The 13,865-nt window shown below is 40.7% G+C and overlaps 1 protein-coding gene across 1 annotated transcript; it reads left to right on the forward strand.

The window, feature by feature from the left end:
- The first annotated feature begins 849 nt into the window (after nt 1-849).
- LOC148362182 (F-box/LRR-repeat protein 14-like) lies at nt 850-3,111 on the forward strand. Its single transcript, XM_088339171.1, has 2 exons — nt 850-1,071; nt 1,180-3,111. Exon 2 carries the CDS (start codon nt 1,260-1,262, stop codon nt 2,469-2,471), a length of 1,212 nt encoding a protein of 403 aa, XP_088195297.1. The 5' UTR covers nt 850-1,071; nt 1,180-1,259; the 3' UTR covers nt 2,472-3,111.
- Nucleotides 3,112-13,865: the final 10,754 nt, after the last annotated feature.

Here is a 13,865-nt window from a genome sequence, read left to right on the forward strand (position 1 = left end):
ACTGTAGAAGGAAAAAATACATGCAAATATAATTAGGTAGACTAATACATTTTCAATTACAATTATTGATTCATTTTCCGCATTAAATTATTGTTGGTAATATACTGATTAAAGGGATCACCAAAATCCTGTCTTTTTTCATTTTCTCCTTTTATACTTCCTTTTTTTCTTAACTTCTTTATACAACATAATCATTCGTAATATAATGCATCAAAGCAAGTGAGCCGTTTGAGAGCCGGCTCTCTTTAATGAGTTGAGCCGAAAAATCTGGTTCTCTAAAAAGAGACGGACTTCCTTTCACTACATGACTATCTATCTGTCTATTTCTCTATCTACCTTGGTCATATCCCTCAAGAGGGGTGACCGACAGCAAGACAAACACATACAATAACAAAGAAAATAAAAGGGAAAAAAAATAGCAAAAAAAAAACTACATAACTACCACATTAAATCTGAGGCGGCAGATGCATGCACACAGTAACATCAAACCGCTTGCTTCGTTTGCAACAAAAAACAATACGGAGATAGAGGCTACCGCGGCGAACTGGTTTGACTTGATTGATTTGCCGTTTCGTCATAGTCGTTGTATACCGGATGGTACCCATAATTGACAAATTTGCGTTTTTCCGTACAGATTTTCTTGTACGTCGTACACGTCTTAAAATGCATAGTAAACTTACTTTGTACGGCAAAATCGTACAGGTTGACAGGTATGTGGAATCCCTGAGAAAATTCCACCTTGACCGATCACAAGACCTCTCGAAGGGAGCTGGCTCTTGATTGATCGGGAGCCGGCTTACAGAGCCATTTCGCTCGCGAACGACACACCACTATTAGCGGCTAGCCTGGCTTAAAGCTAGCTTAGTCGACAGAGTCCCGAGCCGCCATTTCAAAATGCAGCCACTCTTACTACCAAAAAGTGGCTTCACATTAATCTTCCTGTAGCTGAAAACGGAAGTTTTCGGACACAATGAGCCGGACTACGGGATACGGTCTTCGAGGAAGTCTATTCGAACACTTAGCTGCCATATGCTAGCTAGCTTGGAGGCATTCACCTTGTTGGCCGGCTCGGTAACTATTACTCTTTGCTTCAGGACTTTTGTTTTTAAGCTGTTATTCATATCAAAACGCATACTAGGGGCGTTTGACGCGGATTGCTTTTTTTATACAAAATTCCAGGGTGTACCGCACAAGTTTTCCGTGGGCTCGCTAACAACGGCCGCATTGTTAGCGCCCCCACCCGCCTCTTTCCTTTCCCCATGTTTGAAATGGAGACCCACGTTTCGTGCCTTTTTCCGGAAATCCTGGCCATCATCTTCAGCTACCTGGACTTAAAAGACAAAGGCAGGGTGTCCCAAGTGTGCGCGGCTTGGAGAGACGCGTCTTATCACAAGTCTGTGTGGCGAGGGGTAGAAGCCAAGTTGCATCTGCGCCGTGCAAACCCTTCTCTTTTCCCCAGCCTGCAGAACCGGGGCATCAAAAAAGTCCAAATCCTCAGTTTGAGACGAAGCCTGAGCTACGTGACTCAGGGCATGCCACACATCGAGAGCCTGAACCTGTGTGGTTGCTTCAGCTTGACGGACAACGGTTTGAGCAACGCTTTTGTGCAGGACATCCCGTCTTTGCGATTCCTCAACCTGAGCCTGTGCAAGCAGATCAGCGACTCCAGCCTGGGCCGCATCGCCCAGTACTTGAAAAACCTGGAGGTGCTGGAGCTGGGCGGCTGCAGCAACATCACAAATACCGGGCTCCTCTTAGTGGCCTGGGGATTGCACCGTTTGAAGAGCCTCAACCTTCGTAGTTGCCGCCACGTTTCTGATGTGGGCATTGGGCACCTTTCGGGCATGACACGCAGCGAGGCAGAGGGTTGTCTGGCTCTGGAGAAGCTCACTCTGCAGGATTGTCAAAAACTCACCGATCTCTCGCTTAAGCATGTATCCAAAGGCTTGGGCGGGCTCAAAGTCCTGAATTTGAGTTTCTGCGGCGGGATCTCGGACGCTGGCATGATCCACGTGTCTCATATGAGCCAGTTAGGCACCCTTAACCTGCGCTCGTGCGACAACATCAGCGACAAAGGCGTCATGCACCTGGCTAAGGGTTCGCTGCGTTTATCCGGTTTGGATGTGTCTTTCTGCGACAAGATCGGCGACCAAAGTCTAGCGTACGTGGCGCATGGACTCTACAGGCTCAAGTCCCTGTCGCTGTGCTCGTGCCACATTAGCGACGACGGCATTAACCGTATGGTGAGGCAGATGCACGAGCTCAAAACGCTCAATATCGGACAATGCGTGCGCATCACCGACAAGGCTTTAGAGCTCATTGCTGACCATCTGACGCAGCTGACGGGTATCGACCTGTACGGATGCACTAAAATTACCAAGCGGGGACTGGAGAGGATCACACAGCTGCCCTGCCTCAAGGTTCTCAACCTGGGCCTGTGGCAAATGATTGAAAGCGAGCGCGTCAGGTGAAAAGTACAGGTTAACCATAGCGAGACCTTCTCAATTGTTGGGTCTGGTGCCTTTCCTCTTTGCAGTGGTTTCCTCCCACATTCCAAAGTCAGGGTGACCCAAAAAGATGCGTACCCATATTTTATTCTATAAAAAATTTCATTTTTTAACGAATGTCTTTTCTGTTGCAGGACGTGAAAGGTGAACCTATGGATGATCATTTGCAGCTATGGTGGCCTTAAAAATTAGCAGAAGATGTTCTCCATGGAGACCTATTTTGCGACAAAATCATACCAGAGTGTACAGAATCAGTTTCGAAAGTTTCGGCCGTCATCATCTTCAAACCTAAAAGGCCAGATGATCCCGTGCTTGCTCATGGCCACCCAGGCAGTACATTTAACAGAATGAAGCGTCCTCTGAAGCACTTCTTCTGGAACTTTTGAACCCCAAAAAATATTGTTTTTGCCATTGACGTGCCCAGAAAGCAAAAAATGGGCTTCATCTGAGAACCAAACGTTCTCAAGAAAGTTTTCATCATTTTCAAGCACATTACTGAACCATTCACACATTGTTACTCGCTTTTCCTTGTCAGCATCAATTCATTTTCGCTTTATTTGGATCTTGTATGGGTATTGGTGCAGATCAGATGTAAGAACACGCCGCAGTGTCATTCCGAGTCCTTGGCTGCGTCTACGCACTGATTTCCTAGGGCTGCGTCTAACTAAATCCCTCACTGCAGCAATGTTTTCTTCTGTCCTTGCACTCTTCTCCCTGCCTGAATAAGTTCCCCCTGTGGCTTTAGAACATAGGTCCACTACAGTTTCATGCTCTCTGAACTTCTTTATCCAACTAACAATCGTTGATTTTGATGGAAAGTTGCGACAATAGAAACGCTTTCGAAACTGAATCTGTACACTCTGGTATGATTTTTGTCACAAAATAGGTCTCCAGGGAGAATATCTTCTGCTGACATTTTCAGGGCAACTATAGCTGCAAATGATCATCCATAGCTTCACCTTTCACGTCCTGCAAAAGAAGACATTCCTTAAAAAATTGATTTTTTTTTATATAGAATAAAATATGGGTACACATCTTTTTGGGTCACCCTGTATTTCCAATATTTGAGACTTGTCAGGAGGTGTGAATGTGATTGTCTACTATATGCCAATGCACGATGTAGTCTAACTCACGTCTCACACTAATAAAGGGGTCGGGAACGTAGGGCTGGCGAGCCAAATATGGCTCGGAGATAAAATACAGACATGATAATCTTTTCTGTATCGTTAAAATTGTGTTCTGTGTAAAGCTGGAACAAAACTGTAATTGCATGGTTCTATCCGTAATATATATAAGACAGAATCCCAACTACAGTGTTATACCAGCATTCCCCGTTTTGGGTATGGGTCTCTACTGTATCACGTATTTGGAGGCTCATTAAACAATGTATTTTCGCTGCCGTCTCATAGCCGTCACAGAGCTGATACATCTGTATACTTCTTGTTGGCAGTATTTTGTGACATTTCTACAAAAAAACTGCTTGCACCTTTTTTTGAAATCTTTATAACAAAATGACAGTCAAATTGAGCCTGTGGGAGTGTGACACATTTTGAGGAGTAATTTGTTGATATGTAACACACTCTGGCAGTATTATTACCAGGGTTGGGTAGGGTTACTTTAACTTGGATTACTTTCAATTACTTTTGGATTATTCCAATACCAAATATTCAGATTCCGATCTACTTTATTGTCATTCTAGTACACGTGTATACAGAACGAAATGTCGATACATCTGACCCGCACAGTTTCCTTACAGATATAAATAAAATGTTGTATTGAGTTGGAGTATTGAGTACTAATAATAAACTAAATAATTATGGCTATGTATAGTATTTTACAGTAGTGCAAAGAGTGCAAGAGGAGCAGCTAACCAGCTGTGCAAAATGGGCAGTCAGGTAAACAAGTCAGGTAAACGGTAACAATAACACAAATATGCTAATAAAAGACAAAAGAAACTAAATATGAGTAGAATGACTAAATTTTGTGCAGGCTTGGGGAGTAACGGAATACATGGAACGGCAAAAATGATGTCGGCAAGCTGTTTGGATTTATTTTCATTTTGTTTCTGTCGCATTTTATGTTAGTTTTGCCGGAGATCAAAGAGATCAAAGTCAGGAGAGAAAGCTTACCACGTGTTGTGAGTCATCATTTTATTCATATTTAGTTTCTTTTGTCTTTTATTAGTATATTTGGTATTGGAGTAATCCAAAAGTCATTGAAAGTAATCGGGTTAAAGTAACCCTACCCAACCCTGATTATTACACAGATTTTAGCAAACATCACAAAGAGATCAAATGTGCTGAAGAATTAGCTTTTCTCTGGAGAGAGTAATTGACAAATTTTGTCTTAAAGTAATGATGTGGCTCTTAAAAAATTGCTTTTATGGCTTTTTGTGTCAAAAAAGGTTCCCGACCCCTGCGGCGATAGCTAAAAATGCATGGCTACTCATTGTTTTTAAGCAAGTGCGCCAGGGTAATGGTTACTATTTCTTCTCCTCTTAATCAAATATTCAGGGTTCAGCTCACTGCTCTAGCCTTTTCATTTCAATTTTTTTTGACATGTTCTCCCTTCATTTCAAAGACAAATTGAAGTTGATTGAATATTCCAAGTGGTAACTTATTGTCAATGTCAGGTTGTTTATTTCCATGTACCGTATTTTCAGGACTATAAGGCGCACCTAAAATCTGTCGATAAGAATGGAAATGCAAACAGTGTTTATAAGTGTGTTACCACACCAGTATTTAGGCAACGATCGATTAATCGATAATCATCACTGGCCAAAGTCACCATATATTGTATTTAAAGGGATCTGAACCCGTGTCATAGCGTTGAGGGCGTAAACACTTAACTACTAAATCTCCAGTGGTACAGACAACAAACAAAAAGGCATTAAAGCTTGTCTCGTTATCACACTATTTTACTCACGGTCCCAGGAACACAGATTCGTATGTGGCACTCTTGATGCGTTAAACCCCGTTTGACTATGAGGCGGGATCCAGACTTTCTGTTATCACGCGGGCCGAATCAATGAAATAATTTCAAATTAAAACATTTTTAGCTGTGCTATTCAGTATTATGCTTTATCATTCAGACTACTTTAGTAGCCTACCCTACATATTGTAATCACGGACGACAAGGTATCTCTTCATAAACAACACATTTATTCAAAAACAATAGGCATAAAAAATGGATTTTCATGTTTGGCACTGAATTCGATAACTGGGTGAATTTAACAATTGAGTAAATGCAGTTTTACATCTGAACCAACTCGCCACTCTATGCAAACTCAAGCGGTAGTTATGGATAAAGATTTAAAGGTTTAAATTAATAAAAGAATAAAAAACAAAAGTTTAAGCAGTACGTAGGCAATAATATCAGATCAAACTACTTGGTTGGACTTACTAAAGCTGAAGGTATATCCTTTCCTGCCCTCTACTGGCCAGTTAGAGTTCTTGGGTTGCACTGATTTTCAAATATCGCAACTTTAATAGAAATGACCTTCAGAATTTTTTTTTAACATACTTAGAAATGTATTGCAAACCGAATTGAATCATCAAGCAGGCTGGATCTGGCTAGTGGGCCGTATGTTTGGCACGCCTGGGTTTAACAGTCTCTCCAAATCAGTGTTTCTAGCACCGTGAGTAAGAATAGTTAATAACGTGACAAGCTTTAATGCCTTATTTGTGTATTTTCTTAACCACTGTTGATCTAGTGGTTAAGTGTCAGCGCCATCAACGCTGCGATCCGTGTTCGATTCCCGTCGCAAACAATGTTAAGCGATTTTAATCGTGGATATTTATCGAATATTTATTCATTGCGCTATTGTATGCCATGAGCTTATAAAGAGCCCAAGGGTTATACACAAATAGTCACGGTAGCTCTCACCTTAGTCTCAATTTCTTGCGCCTTATAGTCCGGTGCGCCTTGTGTATGAAAATATTATGTTTTTTAATCCTGTGCGCTTCATAGTGCAAAAAAACACAGCAGTGCCTACAGATACAGTACTAAATATTCTCGCATACGTTTGCAACTTCAGCACAGATTATCCTTTTATACAACTGCACAAAAAAACTATGGTAGTGCTATAACAGTGATGTTTTGGAGTCATGTATTTTTAAACTAGCGATATTTTTTGTATGTAATATTTTGTACTTCAAATTGAAGTTATTCGTAGCGTCGTCTGTGCTACAGTAGTACAGCTTCGACTGACGTCTGAAAAGGTTTTTATGCAAGAACCAAGCAAAACGACAAACTGCTGACCATGGGACTTTTTTTCACAAGCTTTCGAACGATAGTCTCAGAGTATTTGCTAAGGAAAAGTAATTTAAAGTGATTTATATTTTTATTGTAGTGATATTTATGAATAAAGGAGAGATGTGTTTCAAATGCATCTTTGTGAAGTGTCTTTTTTTTAGACTAATGACTTGAATGTGTTGTGCTATTTATATTAAATATTAGAGAGGGGCCTTAATGAGAGTTTTAGAATCGATTTGATCTTAGATACAATGTACGATACTGTCACGGTTGCCATGGCGCCCAATTGGCCCTGCCTGTGTGGCGCCAGCTGCAGCTTGTTGACTGATTGGCTTCCCCACTATTTAAACCCTGTCCTGTCAATCTCCTGTTGTCAGTCCATCTGCAAACCTCTGTTTTTCAAGGCAAGCCTTTTTTTTCGACCCCTGACTCCCGCCTGTCCCGTTTTTGTACCCGTTTGTCTCCGGCTACGACCCCTTTTGATCCCAACAGCGTCTGCTCTCCCGTTCCGACTTACAACCTGTTTATGATCCTGACCACGTCTACAAGCAGCACAGCTCAACACCCTCAACACACCATCCCCACAGTCAAACATGGTGGTGGCAGCATCATGGTTTGGGCCTGCTTTTCTTCAGCATGGACAGGTAAGATGATTAAAATGGATGGGAAGATGGATGGAGCGAAATACAGGACCATTCTGGAAGAAAACCTGATGGAGTCCGCAAAAGACCCGAGACTGGGACGGAGATTTGTCTTCCAACAAGACAATGATCCAAAACATAAAGCAAAAGGTTCAATAGAATGGTTCACCAAAAATCATATCAAGGTGTTAGAATGACCAAGTCAAAGTCCAGACCTCAATCCAATTGAGGATCTGTGGAAAGAACTGAAAATGCTTTCCATCCGACCTCACTGAGCTCGAGCTGTTTTGCAAGGAGGAATGGGCCAAAATATCAGTTTCTCAATGTGCAAAACTGATAGACATACCCCAAGCAACTTCCAGTCATAATCGCAGCAAAAGGTGGCGCTACAAAGTATTAACTCAATGGGCCGGAATAATTTTGCAAACCCACTTTTTCATTTTTTATTAGTTAAAAAAGTTTAAAATATCCAATAAAGTGTGTTCCACTTCATGATTGTGTCCCACTTACTGAAAGAAATTATAGTTTTATATCTTGACGTTTGAAGTCGGGCAGCACGGCGGCGCAGTGGTTAGCGCATGTGCGGCACAGTTCATGTCTTGGGAACCTCCTGCGTGGGTTCAAATCCAGCTCCAGACATCCTGTGCGGAGTTTGTATGTTCTCCCCGTGCTTGCGTGGGTTTCCTCCGGGCACTCCGGTTTCCTCCCACATTCCAAAGACATGCCTTTCAGGTGGATTGGCCGGTCCAAATTGTCCCTAGCTGGTGTGCCCTGCGATTGGCTGGCAACCAGTTCAGGGTGTCCCCTGCCCACTGCCCGATGATTGCTGGGATGGGCTCCAGCACCCCCGTGACCCCACTGAGGATAAGCGGTGCAGCTGATGAGATGAGAGATGTTTGAAGTCTGAAATGTGGCAAAAGGTTACAAAGTTCAAGGGGGCCAAAAAGTTTCGCCAGCCACTGTATATATGGCCCCAGGAACCTACTTAAACATCTGAATATTATGCCTCCTCTGCAAATTGAAGGACAACTACTTCACCGGATCTTCATGTTTTTCTTATAATCCATTATCCACTCTTACATAATTTTTTCACAAAATGAACAGATTCTCTCCGATTTTGCTACCTTTTTTTATCGTGTTTTAATTCATACAAAACCAAAAGCTGATCAACCACCGGCTCAAAGTTTGCTGTTCTGTTTTTTCCAACCGGTCTCCCCTAGCGTAAGAGAAAACATAACACCCACAAGGTTTATTCAACGAGATCTAGTGAAAACATTTTGAATTATTAATGCTCCGTTTGAGCCTTATGGGAACGGATTTATTGAAACGCTGACATCATTCTGAAAACAACAATCAGGGTTGAGTAGGGTTACTTTAACTTGATTACTTTCAATGACTTTTGGATTACTCCAATACCAAATATGCTAATAAAAGACAAAATAAACTAAATATGAATAAAATTAGTAAATTTTGTGCAGGCTTGGGGAGTAACGGTACATGGAATGGCAAAAATGATGTTGGCAAGCTGTTTGGATTTCTTTTCATTGTGTTTCTGTCGCATTTTATGTTAGTTTTGCCGGAGATCAAAGAGATCAAAGCCAGGAGAGAAATCTTACCACGTGTTGTGAGTCATCATTTTATTCATATTTAGTTTCTTTTGTCTTTTATGAGCATATTTGGTATTGGAGTCATCCAAAAGTCATTGAAAGTAATCCAGTTAAAGTAACCCTGACAATAAACAAACATCATCGAGCATTTCAATCAGTTCAGGATACATTACGTCATGCAGTTATGTATAATAATCGATACGTATTAGAAAAACGGGGTATTTCTTCCTCATGCATTGTAAAAGTATACCAAGACTGTATTACTTATTAGAATTTTTTTTGCATTGGTACATAGAAACAGTGTTCATTTGAGCTGTGAAAAGTGATGAGTCCGGGGACTCGCATGCTCAAAAATCTATGGGTCCCAACAGAGATCTATGGGTCCCCAAATTTTGTGTTATCGAGGTTGACATTGTAAATCGGCGACAAATATACAATATAAATCCATATATTCATTCAGTTTTAATTATCACAGTTTATTGGTAATACAAATCAGTTATCACTTCAAAATTTTTCAGTTCATGACAATATTGTACATTATACAAAATAATATTGCTGAAATCATTATATTAATCTATATTTTCATTCAGTTTTAATCATCACAGTTACTTGGTAATACAAAGCAGTTATCACTTCAGATTTTTCAGTTCATATATTCTTCGTGGTTTGCTGTCCCGCCACAGTTGTAATGCCTTCTCAAGGTCCAATCCATTATCATCCTCCTCATAGCGTAACCACAAATATAATTTAGTCCATTTTGGCAGAAAAGTCCTTTTCTTGCTAGGAGTATTCTTTTGTTTATTTTCTTTCGTCGAATTGTTCAAACTCGAACACGTGTTTTCCTTGCCTTCGCAATCTTCCGAAGAATTTCTCAGCCGTTTATTCGTGCCGGAATTATTGCCGTTATCACTTTCCGCATTATGTTTCGACTTTTTACTGAGACTGACGAAATTACCAATTTTGTGTTGATTTTCACCTTCCTTCGACGACAAGCACCACAACAATGACGTCATCTCGAAGCACCGAGATCTCGTTGACAGAGATCGGCGTGCAGACGAAAACTCGAACCGCGGGACCAAAACAACAATGGCGGATCTGCCTGCCGAAAAGTTCGGAGTGTGGTAAAAATAAAAGTAATGGGGTGATAATGACAATTTTTGTCCAAAAAGTTGTGTCCCGGGGACGCACGTTGATTTGAGACTATGCGTCCCCAGCCAAAATGATGCGTCCAGGACGCAGGGACGTGGGCAAACCAGAACACTGATAGAAATAATGTAAAGCACATATGCCAAAGTAAAAGCCCGTTTACGTTTTGATCTTGAAACATTATTGTATCATACATTACAAATAGTCTATTTTTATCATTGTACAATACTTCTCCCAGATTGTGTTTCAATCAAATTCTATTTCAAGAAATAGTTCAGTTGAGTGAACGATAGGAAATCGCTATTATGTGTTTTTGGAAGCCAATTTTGCCCATTTTTGCTTAAATAGAATCTATAGTCTACTGAAGGTACTGAAGTAATTACGGATAGCTTCTAGCATCAATCTTTTCGATTTAAAAAAATGGAAAATTGAAATAAAGTATTTTAGTTATTTAAACCCATCGAATATCTACTTATTTAAATTATGATTTTAACTCGTGAGAACATAGCTCGCTTTAGATGTTAGCTGTTTGTTTATCTGTATTGTCATTGCTATAACTTGCTGAGACTAACAGAATATTAGCTACTAGCTTTATTTAAGCTGCTGTCATTGAGTATATTAGCATTAGCAATTAGCACTAACAAATATCATGGACATCTTGTCATGATTACTCATTGCACTCACCTGTGCCCGGTCGTTTGGCGCCAGCTGCTGCTAGTTGCCTGATTGATTCCCCTCCTATTTAAACTCAATTTTACGTTCGCTCATTGTTAGTCCGTCAACCAACCTCTGCATACGCAAGGTAAGCACTTTGACTCTGGCTCCCGTCGGTCCCGTCTTCATCCGTATCCTGCTCGGCCGTTCCTGATTTCCTGTTTGTCTACAACTTTCAGAGTAAGAGTCTGGACTGTTCATCTGTTCTGGAGCTTTTTGCGTTGTATATCAGTAGACTTTTTAGAACAATAGTCCTGGTTGACTAATTCTTCGAGAGACTTTTCGAAATAAGACACCTTGGTCTGTGATGGTTCTACAAACTTTTCAGAATAAGAATCCTCAGTTTGTAATGGTTCTGTAAAATTTTCAAAGTAAGAGTCTGGTGCATTTACTCTTTCTTCAGGCGTTTCACAATCTCCGTTTGTAATGTATTTGTACACTTTTCAGTTCACTATTGACCCGTTTTTGACCACCGACCACGCTCTGATCTTCCGCTCCGGCTATCGACCCGTTTTGCAGAGTTTATTGCCGATCTCTCGGTCCGGCAAATCTAATTCCGCATTCCGATCACGATCCCGTGAGCTGCTTGCTCCCCCTGTCCAGCGAGCACCGGATCGCTGTCGCTTGTTTCCTCGATATCCCATTAAACATTTGTGTGAAACGTTACGCATTTGGGTCTACCATTTGTTCTGGTTCGGACACATCTAGTGTTGCTCAATGGAAACATTGGAAAATTGAAAATGAATGCACTGTGAAGGAATCATTTTTTTGTTTTAGTTTAAGTATTATTTTTCTTTGAATCCGTGGCTGTCGGCTGCCTGAACAGAGCACAAATTTAGCTTTAGCGGGTAGCTGTTAGCTTTAGTATCGTGAAGGACAGGGGTGTCAAACTCATTTGAACTCGGGGGGCCACACGATAGAACAAACATTCTGTCGGGGGCCGGACTAGTAGATTAAAGAGAAAGAAAAAGAGATAAAGAAATAAGAGAAAGAGGGAGGGAAAAGGAGAGAGGGTGGGACAAAGAAAGAGGGAGAGAGCGTGAGAAACAAAAGAGATAAAAAAAGAAGTCATGAGAGAGGGGGAAAGAAAGGGAGAGGAAGGAATGAATCCAAAGAGAAATAGAAAGACGGAAGGAGAGAAAAGAGAAAAGAAAGCGCAAAGGGTAGGGAGAGAGAAAGAAGAAAGGAAGTTAGAGCAAAAGAAGTTAAAAAGACACAGAGAGAGAAAGGGAAAAAGAGCAACAAAGAAAGAGAAAAAGAGACATATAGAGTGAAAGCGACAGAGACAGAGAGTGGGAGAAAAAGGGTGGAAAAGAAAGAGAGAGAGAGAGAGAGAGAAAGAAGAGAAAAGAAAGTGCGAAGGTTAGGAAGAGAAAAAGAGAAAAGGAAAAAAGGAAGTTAGAGCAAAATAATTTAAAAAGACACAGACAGAGAAATAGACAAAGAGCAACAAAGGAAGAGAAAAAGAGAGACACAGAGAGAGAGAGAGAGAGAAATTCAAGTACAGTACAGTGTCTTTGTGAGAGGCCCCTGGCTTTGGCAACATCAAGTGGACATATTTCAACCCGCAGCTTGTTTTTCTCTTGCGCTTCTCCGAGTGTTGTCTCGCGGGCCGGATTCAATCCCTTAGCGGGCCTGACCTGGCCCGCGGGCCGCCTGTTTGACACCTGTGGTGTAGGATTAGCCACTAGCATTAGCAGCCTCTTCCTTCTTCAACAATCGTCGCGTTCTCGGCTTTTAGTCAAATGATTGATTCGGCCCTCCGTACTGAGAAATAAATTAAAGTTAAGCAAAGTTCCGTAGAGATCATGTGACTGACACTTGTTTTCTACAAGTGTCGAACGATACAAACACACAAAGCACCCCCAGGACTCATTAATCATGTCAACATTTTTCAAAAACATTTTGAATTATTAATGCCCCTGAAAGAGCCTTTTGGGAGCTCGGTTACAGGTGTCCAAAACAAGTTGATTATGTGTTTACCAGAAAGTTGGATGGGAGTTTACTTTTCCTCCCGAAGCTCGGGGTATTTCTTCCTCACGCATTGCTAACAACTAACAATATAAAGAATTTAGAATAACCAAGCAAAAATCTATTCCTCAATCCAATAGAGCATTTGTAGAAAGATCTGAAAAATGCCGTGTACAAACAATCACCATGAAACTTTCAGAAACTTGAGCTGTTTTGTAAGAAAGAATGGGCCAAAGTACATTACAAAGTATTAACTCAAAGGGGGGCAATTTTTTTACTGTTAGCACAAAAATAAATTTCGAATGTTTTTTTAAAATCTATGAGTTAGAAGCCTGAAATATGCGAAAAGGTCAAAGAGTCTTGGGGGGCAATACTTTTCCAAGACACTGTACACGTTTTCTTCTGTGTCTTTGATTATGTGGCTATTTTAAAGCAGTTTTAGGGGTCTGCTTTAATGCCAGTATATATGCTAATTTGTAAGTTGCTAATTACTTTCAGAGTAAATAAAATGATGACTCACAACACGTGATAAGCTTTCCCTCCTGGCTTTGATCGCCGGCAAAACTAACTCCAAATGCGACAGAAACAAAACAAAACAAAATGAAAATAAATACAAACAGCTTGCCAGCATCATTTTTGCCGTTCTATGTGTTCCATTACTCCCCAAGTCTGCAGAAAATTTTGTCATTTTATTCATATTTAGTTTCTTTTGTCTTTTATTAGCATATTTGGTATTGGAGTAATCTAAAAGTAATCAAGTTAAAGTAACCCTACCCAACCCTGAATTTAGCACTTGTAGAAAGATCTGAAAAATGCCGTGTACAAACAATCACCATGAAACTTTCAGAAACTTGAGCTGTTTTGTAAGAAAGAATGGGCCAAAGTACACTACAAAGTATTAACTCAAAGGGGGGCAATATTTTTGCAACGTGTACTTTTCAATTTTTCTACTGTTAGCACAAAAATAAATTTCGAATGTTTTTTTAAAATCTATGAGTTAGAAGCCTGAAATATGCGGAAAGGTC

Source organism: Urocampus carinirostris, chromosome 7 (assembly GCF_059441175.1).
Source record: "Urocampus carinirostris isolate Australia breed hairy pipefish chromosome 7, RoL_Ucar_1.0, whole genome shotgun sequence".
In the NCBI taxonomy this organism is placed as follows: Eukaryota; Metazoa; Chordata; class Actinopteri; order Syngnathiformes; family Syngnathidae; genus Urocampus; species Urocampus carinirostris.

Excerpts from the sequence above, each read along its gene's own strand:
- LOC148362182 (XM_088339171.1), top strand. The coding sequence starts at position 1,260 with ATGTTTGAAATGGAGACCCACGTTTCGTGCCTTTTTCCGGAAATCCTG.